Here is a 24934-nt window from a genome sequence, read left to right as displayed (position 1 = left end):
ATTAACTACTATTGTGATACTGACGCTGCTTTAATGCTGTGACTCAGTAATTACAACCCTGACAAATAATCCCAAATACACAGATGTTCACTGAATTTTATTTACCTTAGAGAAAAACTGGGAAGATTCTAACAAAATAAATGTTAATACCAGAATATATCCACTTGATTCAGTATTACATACAGCCGTTAAAAAATCATTGTAAAGCATTTTTTAGATACCACACGAGTAAAACTATATAAAAAAGCTTTCATTTATTTGAGAAATACTTAATGCACATTTACTAAATGCCCAGGCACTTAGCGCAATACCAAGCATACAGTGGTGAATATCCACAAAATGCATAGAGTTGTGTGAACAAAGTACATTATATGAGCAGAATTCTAAGACGGCACCGTATGTAAGTACTAAATTAAAGGGCAGATAGAGAAAATACCATGGAAAGTTTTGAATGAAGTATGTGATGTCAATAAATGCTTTTATTTGAAGCTTGTTTTAAACTTTAATCTTCTGCATTTTCAACTTTATTATAGTGATCATTACTTGCATTGCAAATAGAAAGTAAAGAAATTAAATTTGATTTTAAAATATTCAAAAAAGGTCTTTGAACAATAATTTTACCAATCCATTGCAGTTATTGTTCATTTAAAGGTTGAGTTTTGTGTTAACTAGAATTCTCTTCTGTACCTCTTCCTGTTGAGTCGATTCCAGCTCATAGTGACCCTATAGGACAGAGTAGAACTGCCCCATGGGGTTACCTTTTGGGTAGCAGCCATAGTTCTTAACCACTGCACCACTCTAGTATCTTCTGGTATCTAGTATAGCTAATTTGAATTTTCAACATGGTTGACTAGTATCTCCATTTACAAAAAACTTTCTCAGAATTTTTAATTTCAAAAATGAGTTATTCCTTCTCCTAACCCCCTCATTGCTATCTGTTTATTAGGAGGTAAGTCTTTAATTGCTTTTTTTTTTTTTTAAACTTGTCCACATTATTTGTCCAGCCATTCTTCATTAGGTTATCATGGTTAGTCAGAGTGGTGCTGAGTGATGCTTTTCCCAGGTTTGCGATGTATCTGAGGCTTTTGACGTCTGTGAAAGGATACCTCATTTATGCTTCACTGAGCGGTACTTGTTAACACATGGAGTGCTTGTTGCATGTGTTAACAAGTACCGTCCTTCCTCTGTTTTCCCAGCCCAAGTCCTGCCTTTGGCCAAAAAACGCATGATTTTGACCTCTCATTTTGTTACCTTAGTAATTTTGTGACTCTCCTACTTTTTCTTTCTTTTTTAAAGAGAGCGAGTTGTATAAGGCGTTAATTATTTTTATAAGTAACTAATTTTAAGTTACAGGCAGAATGTGCCTTTACAACTGTTACACTAATGATCTTTCGTCCTTTTATTTCTTGTTTCTAGAATATCCAAGAATATTCCAACAACTAAAGATGTTGAACCACTGCTTGAAATCGATGGAGATATAAGAAATTTTGAAGTGTTTTTGTCTTCAAGGACCCCAGTTCTTGTGGCTCGAGATGTCAAAACATTTTTGCCATGTACTGTAAACCTAGACCCCAAACTACGGGAAATTATCGCAGGTGGGTATTAGTAGTAAATTTAATTTTTCTTCTCTGAAGTCCTTTAAAAATGTCCTGTTTCTTACTCAGTTATGTAAATTTCTCCTATTCCGTGAAAAACTAAGAAATGTTGAATCAAGCCCTACTCAGGAGAATTAATGACTCAGGAGAATTAAAGTCTTGACATTTTGGGGGGGAATGTTAAGAAAATACCTGTCTAAATCATTTTACTGTAATCTTTACCCACACACACACCCTGGATCCTTACCTTGGAATCAGACTGCCTTTAAGATATAGCCATGACTTTAAGACATCAATCCACTGTAATTTTTCTGTCACTAGCCTCCTCTTCTTAAAAGGGGTATCTGTCCAGAGAGGTAAGAAAATATTTGTATTACCCTTTTATTTATAACTTATATTTGTGGACTGGTATTTGAGGATAGTGATATTAAAGTTTTGGAATAACTTATACACATGTACACACAACAAAAATCCCTATTGGAACACTCCTATCTTTTGTATGTTACTGGCACCAGTGATCCCACCTTTGGATTTTCACAGAATTATGAAAAGATAGCCTTAAATTACTCTTTCATTGTTGTTTGATACTATCATCAGGCTGATGTCGAAGGTGTATTTCGTAGCTATGGAATCAAGTACTTTTTTGGTTAAGAGTGAATGACTCATACCGTTTGCAGTCCCACAGTCTTAGCCAATATTATCTTTATCGATATTAGGCAAATAAGAGTTATTAGTAGTTGCTAACACTTTATGAATTATAGCAATTACTAGAATATCACAAATAAATACTTTAAAAAGTAGAGAAAAATTAATAGCTCTGGTAACTGAGGGGCAGAATCCAGATGTTGGTGACTTGTCAGATGGTGAAAAAGTTTTTATGCAAAGCAATTGGCCTTTTCTTCTTAGAAGACCTGTGAAGTTTTTTAAGATTTCCTGTCTACTTCTTTAACTTGGAAACCCTGGTGGTGTAGTGGTTAAGTGCTGCGGCTGCTAACCAAAAGGTCAGCAGTTCAAATCCACTACGCGCTCCTTGGAAACTCTTTATGGGGCAGTTCTGCTGTGTCGTCTAGGGTCAATATGAGTCAGAAGTGACTGGACGGCAACAGGTTTGGTCCTTTTTGTCTGTCTTCTTTAACCTATTTTGAATTCCTGGCAAGGGTGATAAAATCATGTGTCTGTCAAATAAGTGAAGGAGGAAGTGGTAATTAGACTAATCATGAATGTTTTATTTTTTTTTTTGTCTTCTGGGGTGTAATTTAATCTTTCAGATGTTCGTGCTGCAAGGGAACAGATTAATATTGGCGGACTTGCCTACCCCCCGCTACCTTTGCACGAAGCCCCCCCTAGACCCCCATCAGGTTACAGCCAGCCTCCATCTGTGTGCTCTTCTTCCACTTCTTTTAATGGACCATTCGGAGGTGGAGTTGTGTCCCCACAGCCTCATAGCAGCTATTACAGCGGGATGACAGGACCTCAGCATCCATTCTACAACAGGGTAAGTGAGCGGGAGGAGCTTTTCGTTTGAAGAAATTGTTCCAGGGAGATCTCCAGAGTTTTCTGCTCATAGATTCTTTTATTGTTTCAAACTTGTATTTTGGTTTTAAAACTAGGAAAAATGTAAAGTTTAAATTTAAAATGGGTGATTTTCTTAAAAGAGTTTTGAATTTTATTGGGTTCTAAATCCTGAGAGAGTCTGAATCTTAGAGGTACTTTTTGCTTTGACTTATTTTCTCGATAAGGAAGTAAACTCCACAGTCAGCAGTGACTGTCCTATGCTTTGAAGAAATCGGCTTCACTCCTCATTTGCTGATAAACAAATGCTTCATTTGTTGTATCTTGTATAATGATGTGTATTGGCATTTAGAACAGTGAGAAACTGAAAGTTCTACAGTAGTTCAGTATTTAGTATTTTTGTATCTTTTAAATGTGAGAGAATAGTGGGGAGGTATTACTTGTAGTACTCAGATGTTATTGCTAAATAATAGCACTGTAGCCCATGTCTAGGGTTTTATTTCAAATTATCTTCAGTAATTTATAATTGTTTACTTCCTGTAAATATCATTTTCTGAGATGAATACATAATTACCAGTAATATAGACTCTACCAAGTTTAATAAGTGCAAGCCATCTATTCTCACACTAATGGTCTTAAACACTGATATTTCCTGTTGGAAAATGAAGCCCTTCCATGGAGCTTTCCACAACTGTGTTTTAATATTTGTCACAATTTCTCATTTTTGTGGTCCCCTTCTTTAGTCTGGTTCAAGAAACACATGGGCTAGTATTCATAGAAGCCAAATGCCTGACTAAATAAATTTCATATGAGCTGGGAAGAAAGAGGAGTTTAGAATAAAAGTGGCAAAGAACGAACTCCAGAATTCAAATTAAATTTTCAACTTTTAAAAAATGTTTGCCGTACAAGCAGTTAGGTACATCATTCATAGAGGCCCTATGACTGTTTTTCTGTGCTTATACTTGAAAAAGGAGAAAAAAGTAGAACAGCAGCATTTTATGATATATTCCATCCTTGTAAAATTTAACTCATAGAGACCCTATAGGACAGAGTAGAGCTGCCCCGTAGGGTTTCCAAGGAGCACATGGTAGATTCACACTGCTGACCTTTTTGGTTAGCAGCCATAGCTCTTAACCACTGTACCACCAGGGTTTCCAGCTGTGTGGTTAGCAGTGTGAAATGCAGATTTTAATTTATCATTCTTAAAATCTACATAAAATGGCTTAATCGAACATTAGATGTCAATTGAAGTTTTGAGACCAAGAAGTTCATTTAAAAAAAAAGCTTGCCAGACTGGTGTTCACTAACTTCGTGAATAATAGTACTGTGATGATGCACACATCGTCCAGTAGCTCAGTGGGTAAGTGTTCAGCTGCCAACCTAAAGGTAGGCTGTTCAAACCCACCTGCAGCTCCTCGAGACAAAAGACCTGGCAGTCTACTCCTATAGAGACGATAGCCTAGGAAACCCTGTGGGGCAGTTCTGCTCTGTCATATAGGGTCGCTATGAGTTGGAATTGACTCCATGGTGCACAACAACCACAAGCAATGCTTACATAGAATTTTATCTTTAAAACATTTTAAATTTTCTCTTATTTTTGAGTTTAGTAATTTTTTCTTCTAGCTATCTGTATTTTTAGTCTTAAAAATAAAGCAGACTCATTCTCAAACTATCAGGAAGAGAAAAAGGGGGCGGAAGATGTTACCTCAGTGTAACGAAGCTTAATGAATTTTAGTATTTATGTTTAGCCCATTTAATGTAACATTTCCTGTTTACATGAAGTTGGTTACAAATAAATGCTATAGTTATAAGTCTCACCTATACAGTGGATTCCTCACCTATTTTTAAAAATTTGCCTGCTTGTCTAGTTTACGGTAAACTCTAGGAACTTACATTCCTGGAATACATGCCAGGGTTTTCTCATATAATTAAAAGTCTCTGTTTTTTTTTAATGTGGTCTTACTTAGAGCTAATCTTTTTTTGAAAAGGATAGTATTCCGTTAAGATTCCATTGTGTTATTTTAAAGAAACCATGAGTTAATATTTGTAAATCACTTAGAGCCTAAAAGAATGTTGAATAAGTAGAAACTCTTATGTCAAAATGTAAGGTGTAAAACTTTTGTTATTTTTTAAAGAAAGCTTATATTAAATGAACAGTATAAAAAATGAAATAATATGTTTGGGTTTTGATATCTTCTGGAATGTGAGCAAGGCTTTCCTCCCTTTTGTTTTGTCATTTGCATTAAATAGTCTCGTATTTTATTGGTTTGATTAGTTTCATTTGATAAATCTCATTATACTTTGATTTCTGTAATTGTTTATCCCCTTTTTTTTTTTTGTTACGTGTTTCTTCCATAGCCATTCTTTGCCCCATACCTTTATACGCCAAGGTATTACCCTGGCAGTTCCCACCATCTCATCTCACGTCCATCAGTAAAAACGAGTTTGCCCAGAGATCAGAACAATGGCCTAGTAAGTATATAAAAAAAATATATATATAAAAGGGTAACTGAAATATTAATCTAATAATAAACATAGATAGCATTAGAAACCTTGTTATTTCATGTCTGTAGTACAAGAGTGCAACTTCTTTTATAAATAGTTTTAAGAAGCATAAGCTGTTATTAACATAACATATATTTGTTTTTATTTCTGGTTAATATCTGTGGAAGGAAAACTGCTAGCAGTCCCAGTGAGTAAACGTTCAGTTGTTTACAACCACGGATTTCTAGCTTGTAGTAAAGTAGTATTTGTTACCCAAACTATCAAAACTAAACATTTGCGTCTGTGAGTTTCTACTGTCTTTTTAAAGGACATCTGTATGTACGTTAGCCCTATAGTGTAAAAATTAGGGGATGTATTGAAAGAATATTTCAGTCTAATGGTAGAAATTAAACAGGATAAAGGAGATTATTCAAATGTACTATTGAATCTAATTAACCCAAAACAAAATAACATTTCTGCCTCAAGTATTAGGTGTTCTTGATGAAAAACTCAGTTTTTCTAACAGTTTTAAAAAGAAATTCCCTGTTAATGTATTTTTTCCTAAATTTTATTAATATTGTTATTGAGAGTATACACAGCAAAATGCACACCGATTCAGCAGCTTCTACATGTACAGTTCAGTGACACTGATTACATTCTCCGAGTTGTGTAACCATTCTCACCCTCCTTCTCTGAGGTGTCCCTCCCTCATTAACATAAACTCACTGTCCCCTGAAGTTCCTATCTTATCTTTCGAGTTGCTGTTGTCAATTTGACCCCATATAGATAGATCTTAAAAGAGCATAACACTCAAGGCTGATCTTTTTTTACTAGTTAAGCTAGACTGTCGTTTGGTTTTAAGATGACTTCAGGGGTCCCTGTTAATGTATTTTTATTAACGAGGAGACAAAATGCTCTAGAAATTAAACTGCCATTAAAACTTTAAAATGTTATCACTAAGGAAAAATCTAATCACATTATACTGTTTCAGTATTATTAATATTTTTGATAACATCATGTTCATTCATTATCATATTTTGGCTCATTCCTTCACCTTTTCACCCAAACTCTTCCTGTTTTGTGTTGTTAGGAAGTTATCAAGGAAGATGCTGCTGAGGGGCTCCCTTCACCCACAGACTCCTCGCTGGTAATGGAGTAGTCTTGTGGTGTGGAACCGTAGTGTCTCGTTGCTTCTCCAGCAGTGATGACTGTGTTAATTGTAATGACAACAGTTCACTAACTCTGCATTTGTGGTGTGACTGGCAGATAGTATAGAGTAGCTGAATACTAATGATTATAGCCCATGAATTAATTAAGAAGCTAATATTTCACTGTACCTTTTATTTTCTCTTTTCCCCTTTTTCAATTACGTGAAATGGGTTTTTTTTTTTTTTTTTTAATTCTACAATAAGGAAGGCATTTTTCCAGGAGCCATCAGGAGTATTCACCTGGCGGTGTTTGTTCCTTATTGTTGAACTCTGTTACCACCTTTAACTGTTCTTTCTTAAGCCTGCAGTTGGTACTGGAGCCCTAGTGGCATAGTGGTTAAGAGCTCGGCTGCTAACCGAAAGGTCAGCAGTTCGAATCCACCAGCCGCTCCTTGGAAACCCTATAGGGCCATTCTCCTCGGTCCTGTAGGTTGCTATGAGTTGCAATCAACTCAATGGCAACGGGTTTGGTTTTGGTTTGGCAGTTGATACTACACATGTAGAATACTCGTGAAAATATCCAAAATCGATCATGAAGCCTCCCCAAAACATCATGAGCTATGTGGTATAAACCAAAAATGCATCTTTAATTCTTAATCCAGGTGTCCACAGTTGATGAAGTCTTGGGGTAAATGCAGCACTATTTTTCTTTATCTGTATATTAAAATACGTTTGTCAGATAAACAGAGCTAGTTCAGCATGTAAAGGGACTTATTTAAACCTTTTTTTTTTTTTTGCCAACACCTTAAGATGAGTTTTAAAAAATGAATACGTAACTTGTGAGTCACTTTGTGTAAAGTTATTATTCATGAGTTTGTACTTAATAAGAAACAGGGTTAGTGTGATAGGACATAAAAGAAAGTTATCATTTAGTCAATCAGTGTGGAATTTAAGAACCCCATTTGTATTTTAACTTGTGTTGTTTTATTTACAGAATATGGTATGCCTAGGTAAATATGATCCGTTTAAAGCCATGCTGAAATGTGGCATAGTTATAGTCATAATTAATGTAGTGAAATATTGCATCCCGAGTTTATCCATGTATTTCTAACTTCAAGCATGCATTTAAGTAGGCAAAAGGTTTTAAACTTTGGTTTTCTTTGAGTTAATGTTACTAAGAAGAGGTTGATGATTCTTTTTTAAGCAATTAGCATTTCAGCTGAAATGTTTGAGTGGCTTCAATTATCCACAAATGATAGACACAGTCAACCGCAATGATTCTCTCTGGGTGTTAAGGGAATCTTTAACCCATGGGTCATTGCCACTATATGCAAGAATCGCTTTTAGTTTAGTCAGAGAGCCTTTAGTACATAGATTCATGCGTGGAGTGAAATTCCCTGAGCTAAAATTGCGCAGCAAACTTTTGATGAAAATCAGATACTGTGAAGAATTTGTTCATCTTAATGATACAGACATGCTGAAGTCATAGCTATTCCCATGCTTAGGAATGTAGACAAACACTTGTAATTAAAAGTTATCTGTAGCATCTTTCAGGGTCGAGTTAAAGGATCATTGGGCAAATTTTGAAATGAGTTTTTGAGGAAGGGGGAGATAATGCACTTCCTGAGAAATGTCTAGAAGGCCAATAACAAGGAGTAAAAGTGCTCTGCATATATTAGTGCCTTTGTTTAGTAAAATAACCACACTCTTTGCTGTTCATCTAATATTAAAAGTTAGTTTTGTGATCTGCGTAGTGAACAATAGATGTTCACCGCCTTTCTTTGCTTTTAAGGAATTAACAGTGACATAGCATGTAAAATTTGTTTTGTAGGAAGTCTAGTAAAAGTAGACGGTTCAAATTCATATTAAAAATGGTGGTGGAGATGTGGAGAAGTATCTGTACCTGAGAGCACTGCCTGGGGACTTTATAGCTGAAACCAACAAAATACTGAGCCACATAGACATTTTGGGGCAAATTGTCTTGTCATTACAGATACAAGACAATATTCAAAACAAAAACAGGCCATAACAAGTTAATCAGTGATGTTGTGTGTCATCGAGGGGATCCCGACTCATAGCAACCCTATTGAACAGGGTAGAACTGCCCCATAAAGTTTCCAAGGAACAGCTGGTGGAGTTGAACTGCCAGCCTTTTGGTTAGCAGCCTGAGCTCTTAACCACTATGCCACCAGGGCTCCAACCAGTGATAGTCTTTGCAAAATTTAAGTGGTCTACATTTTTTACCACAGCGAATTTCTGAAAAATCTTTATAAAGCAGATTCTTGTGAAAACAATTGAATCTTCTCACATTAAGGAACACTGTAATGATTATAGCTTGTGAAGTCCAGCCAAGGACATAGCTGATAAATTTATATGTCCAAGTATTTCACAAAGGTGAAAACGTGGAATATAAGCCTCCAATGCTAACTTCTTCTCCTAATTTTATAATGGAGAAAAAATACGCCATAACCTGTAGAATTAGAAAAACAACACTAGCACCGGATCCAGTATATACTGCTGAGAATATTACAGCTAGAAAGGACCAGTGCTTCTCAAGCTTTTAAAGCAGAGAAGCCTTTTTTTAGAAATGAAATCTTTAAACTCCAGTTGATGAGACCAGTCGAAGCAGAACTCCTCTGGCCTGCCAGCTTGGACTTCCCTCCCGTCTTGCAGACCCTCCGGAGTTGTCTAGGGTACAGATGAAAAATTTGAGACTCAGAGAATGTGTGTGACTTACAGAGGAGTGGCATGCCAGATTTGGGGCTAGAATCCAAATGTCCCATCTCACAGCCCATTTTCCCTTATTACCATGCTGCCTTCTTTGCTCCTGGGTGTATGACTCAGTCAGGTATTTGGTCTTTCACCTTCAGTAGACCCTGGTGGTTAGCTTTTTGCCTTGGACAGGTTACTTAACAAAACCCAAATTTGAAAAGTATATTTTTGAACATTAACTTTGTAGTGTGACTAGGTACTTCTTTTTATGTGATAGGCTAATTAAACCTTATTATTAAATCAGTTAACTTTAACTGTAATTCTTAATCAGAAGATCTTAAAATTAAATTAATTTCAAACTTATGTGTAGAAGGAACATTGACTTTCATAGCAAATTTGATAAACCTGGTTTTCTTGTTGAATTTATGGCCCAGGATTTACTTTTTTAATAGAAAAAATATCAGTTTTGAGAGTACCATTTTTAAATTACCAGGTACATGTTAATGAAATTAAACTACCACCTGCGTATGTGTGTGTTTTATTTTCTTGCTGGGTGTTGCTGTAGTATGTTCAAAGTTATGGGAAAATGAGATGAATAACAGAAGTACACCTGTGTTTATTATGTACCTGTATTTGATGTTTTACTTTAAGCTCGTGTCCTTCATTCTGTTTTATTCCTTCCTTAAAGCCCTGTGACTGTGGGTCTAACAGACAGAGACAGGTACAGAGCTCGCGGTGGACTTTATTTGCTTTTTTGTTAGACTGATTTAGATGCAATCATGGGCAACTTCATGCTGGGCTGTTTATAAATTTATGCTCATTTCAATGCCTTGGATTTATTTTAATAAGCTGCTTTCAGCCTTTGCATGGCACTCATTTCTGGCTAATCACTTCTAAGCTTACTTAATAAATTCACCAAAGATAATAATGTTCTAAAGTGTAGTTTTTAATCTACAGTGCTTATAATATGAAATGACGTGGTTACCTCGAGGTGATTTCAGTCTGTTTTTTTTAGCTTTATTTTTACCTAGAGAATTTCTGGTTTGCATGTATTCTGAAGTTTATATTTAATATTTAAAAAAACTAACATTTTCTGCATTCACTTTTACATATTAGAAAATGTTTTCCTTACAAATTCTGATGTGTGATGAAATTACCTGTTCTTGACTTTTAACATGCAAATTTCAAGTAAGAATGCATGGTAAACTCTAAAATGTTATCATTTGAATTATTTGTGTATTCTTAAAGTAACATAATTAACTTTCTATTAAGAATTTACCTACTGAATTATCGAATAGACATTTTGATGTTTCCTTATCTTTTTTGTACTGTATCTCCTTCCTTTTATGAGATTTCCATCCAAGAAAACTATTTTGGTTACTAAGATTTATTTGGTCTCAAAATAATTTTATTACATATGATGATTAATTATGAAAAGACCTGGCAGAAAATTACCATATCTCCTTTATTCAAAGAAGCAAATTGTTTATTTATTTTAAATAGGGATTTCTTACCATCCATATCTTACCATTTAGTTGTTACTAAATTTGAGGAAAAATCTTAGTGTTATCTTAAAATCTAGGAAATAAGATTAAATGTTAGATACTTAAATGTTGAGGCATACTCAGTTAAAATATTTCTCAATGGTCAACAGAATCTTAAATCGATGTGTTTATTTAAGCAATGAATTTGGTCATAAAAATGATTCATAATCTTGACAGTGAATTTTCTACTGGTTTTCAAATTTTGAATTCAGACAGATGAAGGAAATCAAAACAAAAGCTTTGAACAGTTTTTAACTTTCACAAAATAGCTTAAGGTACTTACCAATTTACCCCGTATTTTGATGAAGCCCAACTTAAAAATAAGACTCAGATTATAGCTTTGGTGGAGTTACAGGAACCTTGTGTCCATGTGAGGTGCCCTAGTGGTGAAGTGATTAAAGCACTCAGCTGTTAATCAAAAGTTCAGCAGTTCGAACCCACCACCCGTTCTGTGAGAGAAAGGTGTAGCAGTCTGCTCCCATAAAGCTTTACAGCCTTGGAAACCCTATGGGGCAGTTGTACTCTGTCCTGTGGAGTCACTATGAATTGGAATTGACTTGATGGCAGTGGGTTTAGTTTGGTTTGGTATGTCCATGTGTCTGTCTTTTCTTATGAAGCTTTTAGAAGTTCTAAAATCAGTTCAGTTTTATTCTACAGTGCAGTAGATCACATTTCACAGGTTAAAGGGCTCAGTTCTCCACGCTGCTAGGTCTACCCAAGGCTCCAGACAGTAGTTGCAAGTTTGAGGGTCCCCAGGACACCCGCACTTCTGACTTGGTGGGTACAGATTTGGCGGTTCTCACTAACCCATCAGGACACCAGCCATAGGCTTGGGGATCCCCAGCACAACTGCACTTATGACCTGGTGGCTGTAAATTCAGGAGTTCCCACTACCTGTTCAGATTTAATAATGCAGTGGAGTAACTTAAAGAACTCAGTATAGTGCTATACTTACGATTACAATTTTATTATAAAGGATACCAGCCAAGACCAGCGTAAAGAGAAGACACAGAAGGTGACTCTTAAGAGGGTTCCTGATACAGAGCTTCCATGTCTCCCAGAATGCATTACCTTCCCATGTATCACTATCTGTCACCGCCGAGGAAGTTCACCCAAGCTTCAGTTTCCAGAATTTTTGTTGAAGTTTCATTACCTAGGCATGATTGATTGACTCATTGCCCACATGGCTGACCTTAATTTCCAGTTCTCTCCTCCCTGAAAGTTAGTCTGCTATCAAGTCTCCGGTCTTCTGAGCTTAAACCCTGAGGCACCTTGTTAGCATAAGGTCTCCATGAATTACAAAAACACTCTGGAAATTCCAAGGGCTTAGTGGTTGTCTCCAAGGAATCAAAGACAAAGACCAAATTCTTAGGGGTAAAGTAATTCTTCATCCCACAAAAGTCATCCAGAAATAAGAATATGTATTTTGTGTAATTCTCAATGAGGGAAGAAAATAAGGCTCAAAATGATCAATAAAATGCAAATGTTTTGAAGGATTATGAAAGTAAAATTACATGGAGTTTTTATGTCCTAAAGGGTTGTAATATATTAACATGCCTGTATTGGTGAATTCTCAGATTTCCATGGAAATAAGATACTCTTTAACATTTTACCCCCATAAACTGAGTTAATCTGGTCTGTGTCTATTATACTTGTCCTTTTTAGCACAATCATAAATAGCATTTTTGTGATTTTTTAAAAACAACTTTTTACTTTAAAATAATTTTAGACTTAAAGTTACAAAAATGGCATTCCCTTAATGATAGCATTAAAATTTCTATAATACTATTAACTGAGCTACAGGCTTTGTTTGAATTTCACCAGTTTTTCTGCTGATACCATTTTTCTGGTCCAAGATCCAATCCAGTTGGATTTATTTATTCTTAGTCTTCTCTAATCTTGGAGCTCCTCAGTCTTTTCTTGTGTTTTATGGCCTTAATTTTTGAAAAATAATAATAAAATAATTAAAAAAACTGGTTGCTGTCAATTCCGACTCACAGTGACCCTGTAGGACAGAGTAGAACTGCCCCATAGGGTTTCCAAGGAGCGCCTGGGGGATTGGAACTGCTGACCTTTTGGTTAGTAGCTGTAGCTCTTAACCACTGTGGATCAGGGCTTCTTTTGAAGAATACTGGTCAGTTACTTTGTATAATGTCCCTCAGTTTGGGTTTCTCATGATTAGAAGGAGGTTACGCGTTTTTGGCAAGAACATCACAGAAATGATGCTTTTCCCTTCTCAATGCATCGCTCCGAGCGTTCATGCTGTTCGTAGGTCTTCATACTGTTAATGCCACCCTTGATCGCTCGGGTCAGGTGGTGTCTGCCGGGTTTCAGCACTGTGAGATTCTTATTTTCCCCTTTGTAGCTGTCTTTGAGGAGATGCTGTGAAACTATGCACAGATCCTGTTTCTGCTTAAACATTTGTCCATTAGCTTTAGCGTCCGTCCATGGATCTTGTGTGCGGCCATTACTGTTGTGGCGTTTGCCTAATGGCGATTTTCTGTTTTCCTATTCTACATTTATTAATTAGAATGCCATAAGGAAAAGCTGTATCTTCTCCCTTGCTGATTTATTTATTCAGTTATTTATTTATGACAGTGTGGACTCATGGATGTTTATTTTATTCTGTGGGTTATAATCTAGTACTTGATCAGATTGTTCACTGGTTATAATCCAGTGTTGATCAAATTGTTTTTTTGTGAAGCAAAAATACGTAAACAAGTATAAATATATCCAGAGGAGACAGTTTAAGAAATAAAAGCACTTGAAAGATAGAATTAAAGATGATTTAAAAGGCAAATATTATTCATCAATAAAAAGGAATGAAATAGTAATACGTGCCGTAACATGGGTGAGCCTTGAAAATACGTTAAGTGATGGAGCCAGATACGTTTATATGAAATATCCAGAATAGGCAAATCCAGAGAGACAAGACAGTAGATTAATGGCTGTCTAGAGCTTTGGAGCCCTGGTGGTGCATTGATTAAGAGCTCAGCTGCTAACCGAAAGGCTGGCAGTTTGAATCTACCAGGCGCTCCTTGGAAATCCTATGGGGCAGTTTTGCTGTGTCCTGTAGGGTCGCTATGAGTCGGAATCGACTCGATGGCAACAGGTAGAGGTGTGGGTTGGATGTTAGGGAGAAATGGGGAGTAACTGCTAAAGGTATGGGGGTTTCTTTTTTGGTTGGTGAAAATGTTCTAAAATTCACTGTGATGACAGATATATTAAAATACTGTACAAATAACACTAAAAACCGTTGAATTGGACACTTTAAATGGATGAATTGTATGGCATGTGACGTATGTCTCAATAAAACTGTTCAAAAAAAGAAAAGATAAAACAAGTATAATTATTAAAAATTCATAGAAACCATTTTAAATTTCTATAATAGTGGATCGTTAATACTTTGAATTTGGCTACACTCACCCAAGCAGACAGTAGAACTATGTAAAGAGATTTATTTTGAATGAAAAATGTCAGCCAGTTTATAAAGAGGTAGATTGTACTGTGATACCCCTATTAAAATTTCAACTTAATAGCAGAAAATGACTCAAATGCAGAAAATACAATCTCCAAAAAGAAAAATGAATAGAAGTAAACCAAGCTAGGTGGTAGTGTGAGCCCTTCGGAAACTGCTGGAAGAACATAGGTCGTTAGATCAAAGGAAAGAGGGTGGTGGTTCCAAAGAGAGGGAACAGCGTTTATGAACACTGGAAAAAAATGTAAAGAATCATAAAATTTTGTGTTTATGAACTAGTCCCTTTCCAGGTTTTGCTTCATCATTGGGTTGTGTGGTTTTCAGATATAGCGTTAGCTAACTTTTCCTATTTTTAAAGGCTATTATAACTAAGTTTCAGTTGTTTAGCAGTGACTCTAACCATATGTACATGTTATTTTTGACTACTTGCTAGTTTCAAACTCAAGTATGCCTAGAGGTTAGGGAATAGAGCATGTCCTTCATACTTCTTTTCTAGCCCAGAAATTAAAACAGTCAACTTTATCTTTCTGGAAAAAAGTAATGCCTTAGAGGAAAGTCAACAGTTTTCATCTTGATTCTAACTGTCAGATCCCAAATGTTTATTCTATGACGCCCCGTGTCCTGAAAGAACTAACATCTGCAAAAAGTGATTGCTACTTGTTTGGCCATGGTAATTCATTACTACTTTAAAAGGTACCTCTATTGATACAGTTTTTTTTAGGTTATATAAAAAGAGTAAGATGATGTTTATAATGGTATAATGGTTTATAATGGTATTTCCTGACCATACTACAGCCATCTATTGTTTTTATTTTACTTGAAAATGTGTTGTTAATCAGGGTGCTTCAAGTATAACTTGGTGAGTTTTCTCTGCTGTGTGTCCTCATGTATCAACATTAAATGCTATTCATACATGTATTTCTTCCAAACTTACCTAGGGGTCAGGCCCAGCCTCCGGACCATTAATATCACTGAATTCAATGAACGTGGATGCAGTGTGTGAGAAACTAAGACAGATAGAAGGACTGGACCAGAGTGTGCTGCCTCAGTATTGTGCAACCATCAAAAAGGTGATACACGCAGTGCATGCTACCTGTAGGGAGGGCTTGAAGTTGCAGAGGACAGGACTCGAGAAATGGAGAGCCTGATCTTTAGCTCCTAAGATGGATTCTCTGTGGAAAGGGGAAATCTAAATGGAAACCTGAGTCTTACTCTTTTGTGTCCTAAAATTGGACTACTATCCCTTATTTTATAAATGAATAAAAGAAAAGTAGCTCTACTACAATGTTATTTTTAAAAGATCGATTGTAAGTTAAAAAAAAAAAAAAAAAGCCGTGATGAGAAGTATGGAGCTCTAAGGGATTTATTTCATGTTTAGATTAATAATAACTCATCTTTCCAGTGTGGAACATAGAACATTTGAAGGCCTTCTCATTTATGCTACTTTTCTTTAATTTTACTATCTATGACTTAATAATTATCAAAGTAAACCACACTTGCTTCATTTTCCCCCAAGTTCCCATTTTCATGTCTTACAGTACTTATGATGATGTGACGTGATAACATCTCACAGGTTTGGGTGTGCAAGGCTCATATGTCCGAAGAATTTTATTTTCTCCTAGATGCTATTCTTGCAGCTCTAATGGCTGTCACGAGTTGGACAGTGATGCCTGGGATTGTGAGGGAAGTTTCCTGTATTCAAGGCTACTGAGCCCCCGTTATAGTAGCTATTTCCGCTAAGTTAGGCTTTTTATATCAGAATATTGTGGTAAAGTAGAAAATTATTAATAACAAGCCTCTAATGTTTACATACTTTTAAAGAATGATATCTAAAAGACGTTTTTGGAAGAATTCCGAGCATAAATAGTTACAATTTTACTAGTCTTAACCAATGTTTAGTCAGAAAGGTTTCAGGTACCATCAGTTTTCTTATGGAGCTAGTTAGTGCTAATCCACTTGCGTAAGACTCAAGCACCGCCTTTTTGATGCACAAACCTGATTGTCCAAGTAACTTGGTTCGTGTCAGGAAAAGAGCGATCTCTCCAGCATGGATCCTTTGTGGTGACTTTCATCCATCAGTACAGTGGTTCTCTTCCCACTCAATTCTGTACTCCCGGTCCCTGGCTTTTGAAGTCCATCACAACAATTGGTTTCTGTATTAAGTGCAGTGAACTTCGCCTTTTTACAGCTGAGCTTCTGTCGCAGGTTTGCTCTAGACCTTGCTCTGAACATTCTATCAGTTTTAAGCAGAGATATTCCATAATTTTACTGCAGGTAATAAAATCAGGTATCTATTTCATAAAATCAATATTAAAAAAAAAAATTGCCATTGAGTCAATTCTGACTCATAGCAACCCTACAGGACAGAGTAGAACTGCCCCATAGCGTTTCCAAGGATTGGCTGGTGGATTTGAACTGGTGACCTTTTGGTTAGCAGCCAAGCTCTTAACCATTGCACCACGAGGTTCCATAAAATTAATACGCTACCTACTATTAATAAAGAAAATTCTATTGTTTCTTACTTGGGGGAAACTAGAATTACAGACTCAATAGTGATAAGATTATTTTTGTGACGTTAATAGATTTGAGACTCAATGGGTGGGCATTCTTTATGACTGAAGTCATCTAATATGACTGGTGGACAAGTTTGTCAGAGCATTGAGGAGGACTGGGTCGGTGACTGACACTTTAGAGGACAGAGTGTTTCTCCCTTTCTAGCAGCTTGTATTCCTGTTCGTAGTTTATAAGGTTAAAGAAGAAAAACTAACAGTTTGAAGTTGCTCTTAACAGGGTAGGTAATTTCGGGAACAGTTGGGAGGATTAGCCTTGGGTTGGCTCCTGAACAGTGGTTTGTTTTTCTTGAATGCTTAAGATACTTGGAAAAATACCGCTGGCTTGAGTTGTTCAAATTCAGCTTGGTTGTTATATTATTACATGAGATGGTAGCCTTTCTTTAGGCCACTCTTTTCTAGTCTCTAATGACTTTCTTAAATATGAATGTGCTTTTTAATCAGTACTAACTCAGAATATTTCATATTTCACTTGTCTTTATAATTTTTTATTTTTACTCAGGCAAATATAAATGGCCGTGTGTTAGCTCAGTGTAACATTGATGAACTGAAAAAAGAAATGAATATGAATTTTGGAGACTGGCACCTTTTCAGAAGCACGGTAAGATATTTTTTAATTAAAATGTTATTTACAGCATTGCATAAAACCAGTGCTAATATAACTAGTACTGGTCTAAGCTGGTATTAAATGTTTAAAAATTGCATTTTACACATCGTAGAACCCTGTTTTGTGGAGAATATAGATACACAGCAGCACTGGACAGCTTTTACCTTTTGGGCGTTACACTGAGAAATTTGGGAACGAGGCCACCCATGAATTCTCCTAAGCTTTCACTCCAGTTGCATTTTATTTTGTTCTCAAGTTAAATTTTTAAACTAAAATAATAACATAATGGTCAAACCAGAGTGTAGCACGTGTATGGTGATTATTGCCGTTGCTTATTTCAGTATTAATTAAAATTCAAGATACGCAAATACAGTTTCAATTCATTAGAAGTTCACTTACAGGAAGTGTGCATTCTCATTTCCATTATACCAACTTTATAATGTTTTATTTTGTAAACTATTTCCAAAGCTTCTGAAATGTAATTTGCCATTGTGGATATTAATGACAGTTTTTCTTTCATTAGGTACTAGAAATGAGAAATGCGGAAAACCAGGTCGTCCCTGAAGACCCACGTTTACTTAGTGAAAACAGCAGCGGCCCAGTTCCTCATGGTGAATCTGCTCGTCGTGCTTCACACAACGAATTGCCTCACACCGAGCTTTCCAGTCAGACTCCCTACACACTGAACTTCAGCTTTGAAGAACTGAATACACTTGGCCTAGATGAAGGTGCCCCACGTCACAGTAATTTAAGTTGGCAGGTATTTATCAGTGTCATTTTTCATGTCACTGAAGAATAAGGACAATATTTAATGCCCTGAGAAATTTTGGTGCATTTGTGCGGCTTTTCAGAAGATATTAATGAGTACCTAAGTGAGCAAGATGGAGGACTCTGTTCTCATGGAGTTCTTCAGTGAGACAGTAAAAGAAAGAAAAAGTAAGATTATTTCAGAATTGATAAGAGCTGTGAAGACAATAAAATAGGGTAATGGCTTAGAGAACTCAGCTGTAAATAGGAAGCTGGTGACTTTAGTTATGGTGGTTAGGAAAGTTCAGTTTTTCTCTTGCTATTTTCCTAACAAATTCAATTCATTAATCATTGACTAAAATATTTCCACAGTAGAAAGCTTACCATGTAAACTCGAGCACCATAATTTGGTTTTTCAGTACATAAATAGAATGTATATTCTACATGAATGTTTGTTTTCTCATCTGATGCTACATATGGGTACGTTCTTTCTCTGGGTATTCATTAGAAGAGGGAGAACAGGAGAAGAGCAGGAATAGGAAAAAAAAAAGTAAAGAGAAACATGAGAAGGATTGAGGGAAGAATAAGCAGGAAAGTGAACTAGCAGAGAGAGAGCAGGATACAAGAAAGAGAAGACAAACAAGGAGGAAAGCAGTAAGGAGCTCCATGGTGAAAGGGAGCAGTATGTAGCAAAAGCAGTGCCTGGTACTCCTACCATCTTCAAGGGTTTTTTGTTTGGTTTGGTTGGTAATTAGAATTTTTTTTTTTTTTGTATTATCTTTTTTTACCATATTATCTACCTAATTTCTTTAATTTGGGGAACTTAATAATAAGCTTATTATTGAGTATTGATTATTATTTTTTTAATTTCCTTATTTTAAAAAACAAGATAAGCCCATACCTCATCCTTTTGTCTCTTTGTTTCGGTAACTGTAGTTCCTTTCTTTTCCCTAAGATTCCTTTTCAAATTTCTTAAGAAGTCTCCATCCTCACCTTTTCTTTACTTGGTATTTCCTACTATGACCAGAGATTCAGACCCTTCTCATTAGTGCAGAAGTTCTCAAATGTTTTTTGATCTCAGCATACCTTTACCCTATTAAACATTATTGAGGACCCCAAAGAGCTTTGTTTACGTAAGGTACAGCTATAGGTATTTACTGCATTAGAAATAAAAAACTGAGAAAGTTTCAAAAAAATATTTATTTATTCATTTATGTAAAAATAAACCAATTACATGTTAACATAAATAACATTTTTATGAAAAATAACTATTTTCCAAGACAAAACAAAATTTAGCGAGAATGGTATTGTTTTGAAAATTTCTTTAATGACTGAATAGTACCTGCTTCTGCAATAAATCTTTTGTGATATCACACATCATGTAGCCTCTTGAAAACGCCACTGTACACTTTTGTGAAAATGAGAGTGAAAAAGCCAAGTAATATCTTAGTATTCTTAGGATGGAACCCTGATGGCGCAGTGGTTAAGAGTTTGGCTGCTAACCAAAAGGTCGGCAGTTCGAATCCACCAGCTGCTCTTTGGAAACGTTATGGGGCAGTTCCAGTCTGTCCTGTCCGGTTGGTCGCTATGGTTGGAATCGACTCAGCCACAATGGGTTTGGTTTGGTGTTCTTATGATAATGGCTTTGACTGCGTGGATCCCCTGAAAAAGGGGCCTCAGAGACCTTAAGGGGTACGAAGACTGCATTTTGAAAACCACTGCATTGAAGGATGACTGACAGCACTTAGATTGCAGAGGACCTTCTGAAGGAAAAGAGAACATTTTTTCCTTGTGCAAGACTTTGCCTTGCTTCTGCTGCTTTGTTTTATCTTTTGCTTTTGTCTCTTAAGCTTCCTTGACTCTTTTTCTTCCATTTCCATCTTCTTTATCTTAATATGTACTCTTTAACCCCTCATTTAGTAGCTTTCCTGGGACCTAAAACAATCCTAATTCTAAAACTTCATATTGGAAATCAAACTTTCAAAAATATTTCATTTCTCTGTTTACTAGGGCCCAACTATTGGCCTCATGGCTTTCATTTCTATTCATTTGCATCCTTTATTCATCTTATTTATTACACTGTATTCCTTTTAAATTCTTTTTTTTTCTCCAAATATGTTTTCTTTGAATACATTGTCTTCCCCTGAATTGAAATCTGACAGAAAGTTTCTGTCATACAATTTGAGAAAAGGTCCTTCAAAGCATATATTGAAGACTTGAGTGTTTTGTTCTTGAGATATACCTTATCTCTCTTCTTTGTCACTTCCGAGAGGAATTTTTATATTTTATTAATGGAGGTGCCTTTTGCCTTAACAGTTTGAAATTATGAGAAGACAAGTGCTAAGATTATTTGTTAATACAACCTTTAATTGTACTTTTAAACATTAACAATAAACTAATTTTGTTTCAATTCTTATAAAACTTTTTAGGAACAATAGAATTATAAGTTTATAGCTTTTGTTTGACTATGTTACATAGAATTCTTTTATAAAGTACTGGATATTTTGAGAACTTTTTATTCATAGTGTACATATGTGCTTTCTGAGCTGATGCTTATTATGCCTTTTTTTTTTTCCTTTGCTTACTTGAATTCTTAATTTTTTTTTTTTCTTCTGTCTTTACAGTCACAAACTCGCAGAACCCCAAGTCTTTCAAGTCTCAATTCCCAGGATTCCAGTATTGAAATTTCAAAGCTTACTGATAAGGTGCAGGCCGAGTATAGAGATGCCTATAGAGAATATATTGCTCAGATGTCCCAGTTAGAAGGGGGTACAGGTCCTACAACAATTAGTGGCAGATCTTCTCCACATAGCACGTATTATATGGGTCAGAGCTCATCAGGGGGCTCCATTCATTCTAACCTGGAACAAGAGAAAGGGAAAGATAGTGAACCAAAGCAAGATGATGGAAGGAAGTCATTTTTAATGAAGAGGGGAGATGTTATAGATTACTCATCATCAGGTGTTTCCACCAATGATGCCTCACCCCTGGATCCTATCACTGAAGAAGATGAAAAATCTGACCAGTCAGGCAGTAAACTTCTTCCAAGCAAGAAATCCTCGGAAAGGTCAAGTCTCTTCCAGACAGATTTGAAGCTTAAGGGAGGTGGACTGCGCTATCAAAAACTTCCAAGCGACGAAGATGAATCTGGGACAGAAGAATCAGATAATACCCCATTGCTCAAAGATGATAAGGATAAAAAAGCTGAAGGGAAAGTAGAGAGAACGTCAAAATCTCCGGAACACAGTGCAGAGCCTATTAGAACCTTAATTAAAGCAAAAGAATATTTATCAGATGCACTCCTTGACAAAAAGGATTCCTCAGATTCAGGAGTAAGATCCAGTGAAAGTTCCCCCAATCACTCTCTTCACAACGAGGCGGCTGATGACTCCCAGCTTGAAAAGGCAAATCTCATAGAGCTTGAAGACGACAGCCACAGTGGAAAACGGGGAATACCACACAGCTTGAGTGGTCTTCAAGATCCAGTTCTAGCTCGGATGTCCATTTGTTCAGAAGACAAGAAAAGCCCTTCTGAATGTAGCTTGATAGCCAGCAGCCCTGAGGAAAACTGGCCAACATGCCAAAAAGCCTACAACCTGAATCGAACACCTAGCACCATGACTCTGAACAACAATAGTGCCCCAGCTAATAGAGCCAATCAAAATTTTGATGAAATGGAAGGAATTAGGGATACTTCTCAAGCCATTTTGAGGCCTGGTTCCAGTTCCAACCCAACTGTTATTCAGAATGAAAATCTAAAAAGCGTGACGCATAAACGAAGCCAACGCTCAAGTTACACAAGGCTCGCAAAAGATTCTTCAGAGCTCCATGCAGCAGTCTCTTCTGATAGTACAGCTTTTGGGGAAGAAAGAGAAAGCATTCTTTAAGAAAAACAAGCAAAAGTAGAATAGTACTATACCCCTATGACAGAATTTTCCTGAGTTTTATGGTGGGTCCACCCATGCACGACATCTTGTGCATTTCATTCACAGATGATTAACAAACAAGGCCTTTAGTAAAAGAGAGAATCGCATATTAGACAACAGAGGAAGGTATAAGAACTGATTCATTAATCAACCTCCATTGTCTTTGTGATTAAAAAATCATAAAAACTCACTACTATCAATATACCTTTCACTGGCATATAACCCCACAGAAATTTTTTGAGATGAGATCTGGTATAAAGATACATCAGAAATATTTTGTTAAAGTTAAGGGGTTTAATTTACCAAAGAAAATAAAAAGCTAGAGATTCTTTTTATAGGAAATTCATTCATCAAATATTTTAGGGCCTGTTACGTAGAAGACAGGGTGTTAGGTGAACCACAGCAAATTTCGCTCCTAAGAGTTTTAATCTATTTAGTTTAGAATTTACAGATCACGAAGTAGCTCAGAGGCTAAAGGTGAATGCTTATAAATTGAGGAATCAGTATTGTCTGTAACAGATTAATTGCTTATCAAAGAGGCTTTAAAATTTTAAGTAAAAAAGGTATAATAAAGAGGGCTTTAAAAATTGACAAGGAAGTACAAAAAATTGATACGAAAGTGAATCAACAGTGCTCTTGGTGGATCCCCAGTAATGAGGGAGAGGGACCAGTAACCTCCACGTTACATGGCGGCTCTCTCAGAACCGCACACCTGGCTTGTACCATCATCATACCCTTGTACCAGAGAACCCATCCTGCTCTGCCACTTTTTCAAATTGTGTGGCCAGCTTTTCTTAGTGAGGCCAGCAGTGAGATTCAGAAAGCGGGAAGTCATTCTCTGAAGTCAGACACGGATAATGACAAGCACTAATAAATATTTATGGCATGAGTAAGTAAGGAAATAATTAGAAAGGACTGCGACAATTCAAGGAAATAATCAGGTAAAACTAAATCATGACCTATACCAAGGCAGAGTTTATCTACTTCACCTATTCCTAAATCAGCAAATTAATTTTGGAGGAGACTAGTAAGAAAGAAAATCATAACCTTTTTTTAAAGAGTTAAATGTAACCAAGAGTAAGAAAAGATACAACTGGTGTGACTATAGAACTTTATACATTCCTTTTATTGTCAGCAGAGTTAAGAGAGTGATCACATTGAAGTATCATGTGGACCAGAAATGTACCCTCTTCTCAGGCAGCGAAACGGTTTTGCTTTTTAATGTAGCGTATTTATGTAGAATTAATTCTGGCAATATATCCTAAATCACAGATAGAAAGGATATTAGGTGGTGAGGTTGTAGATGTGTGGTTATCTAAATTAAGTGCTACGTTTGTATGTTTGTCACTTAATGGAGTTTTATTAATATACTGAATAAATTATTTACTTGGCCAGTCATTGCACTAAGTAGCTGCTGTCCTGTGTTTTATTGCTTTGATGTCTGAGTGTAACCTAACAGTTTTCATGAAGTATTTATTTTGCATGACCTTTAACAAGTGTTTTAACCAATTTTTTAAAAAGGCAGGATGTTATTGGCATGATACATTGAAATGTTAACATTTTTATATTTATAGTGTTTATTAGTTTATAATATTGTATAACTAGTAATTATTTCAGAAGCAATATTTTATTCCTTGTCAGGTGAGTAGATGCAGGTTAATATCATTGTTGTACGCCCTTTACACTGTTTGTGAAATCAATACTAGAGTATTAAGTGTACAAATAGATTAGAAAACAATAAAAAAAAAGTCGCATGCTATTCTGACTCATGAATTTTTATTCACTACAGTGATGATTCAAATTTTGATTAAAAGTTATAAAGTAATTGTTTTTTTGTTTTGTTTTTAGTTTGTTGGTTTATTTGTTTTTGTTTTTTGTGGTCATATCTCTAAAGTTTGTTAAAAGACCAGTTGTTAGGACCCTGTGTTCTGAGCTGCTCCACTAATCTTTTTGAGAGAATTTGGCACCTAATTCCCAGTGCCTATGTGGTGCTTTCGTGAAGAACGAGCATCACCTGCACTTATCTCTACATTTCTGTAGCCATCAGAAGTAGGTTACCAGATCCTGGAAGGATATCGGTTTAATTATTACATGTACATTCTGGAAAAGTTTGTTTTTTTTGTACTGATACAGATGGGTTATTGAGTCATTCCATCATCCCTTTGAATCTGTTGTGTGTGTGTATCTTATATGTGCTTATAATACATAGTTCTCTCTGGTTTTTACATACGCAAAACTGCCTTAAGCTGGATGAAAAATGGATAGAAAAGAAAACTGGTACTGTAATCTTACTCTAGTCCCTTCGATTCTGCATCATTTTAGAGTCTTGCCGTATTTTATAAACCATTTGACCTTCAGTTTAAGCACCAGATAGTCCACTTCTTGTAGCATAACATTAAATTCTACCTGGTAGTTTAAGTCCATCTGCCTTGGCAGTATAGAGCGATACCTGTCACAGCCTTTCTGAAGACTAGAAATGAAACGAAGCCGTTGACAATGTCTCCATTGCTGTAACTTTGACGGTGCTGGACATTTAAGGATCAGTTCTCATATTCTGGGAAATTTAAGCTTTCATAACTAAACCAACATTTTCAATATTAGCAGAAGAATG

The 24934-nt window shown here is 36.0% G+C and overlaps 1 protein-coding gene across 12 annotated transcripts in view; it reads left to right on the top strand.

Moving 5' to 3' along the window:
- The window catches only part of KIDINS220 (kinase D interacting substrate 220), a 128843-nt gene extending 104761 nt beyond the window's left edge, over positions 1 to 24082 (top strand). For 9 of the 12 annotated variants that reach the window (XM_064294999.1, XM_064294996.1, XM_064295006.1 and 6 more), the window contains 7 exons: positions 1417 to 1595; positions 2864 to 3090; positions 5466 to 5579; positions 15412 to 15543; positions 17546 to 17644; positions 18174 to 18410; positions 21022 to 24082. In XM_064294999.1, coding sequence (XP_064151069.1) covers positions 1417 to 1595; positions 2864 to 3090; positions 5466 to 5579; positions 15412 to 15543; positions 17546 to 17644; positions 18174 to 18410; positions 21022 to 22284 — 2251 coding nt within the window. In that variant the 3' untranslated portion in view covers positions 22285 to 24082. The remainder of the gene's footprint in view (positions 1 to 1416; positions 1596 to 2863; positions 3091 to 5465; positions 5580 to 15411; positions 15544 to 17545; positions 17645 to 18173; positions 18411 to 21021) is intronic. The other 3 variants (XM_064295005.1, XM_064295004.1, XM_064295000.1) reach the window with 1 other exon arrangement.
- Positions 24083 to 24934: the final 852 nt, after the last annotated feature.

The sequence above is a fragment of the Loxodonta africana genome, chromosome 12 (assembly GCF_030014295.1).
Source record: "Loxodonta africana isolate mLoxAfr1 chromosome 12, mLoxAfr1.hap2, whole genome shotgun sequence".
NCBI classification, from domain to species: Eukaryota; Metazoa; Chordata; class Mammalia; order Proboscidea; family Elephantidae; genus Loxodonta; species Loxodonta africana.
This window is presented reverse-complemented; position numbering and strand designations above follow the sequence as displayed.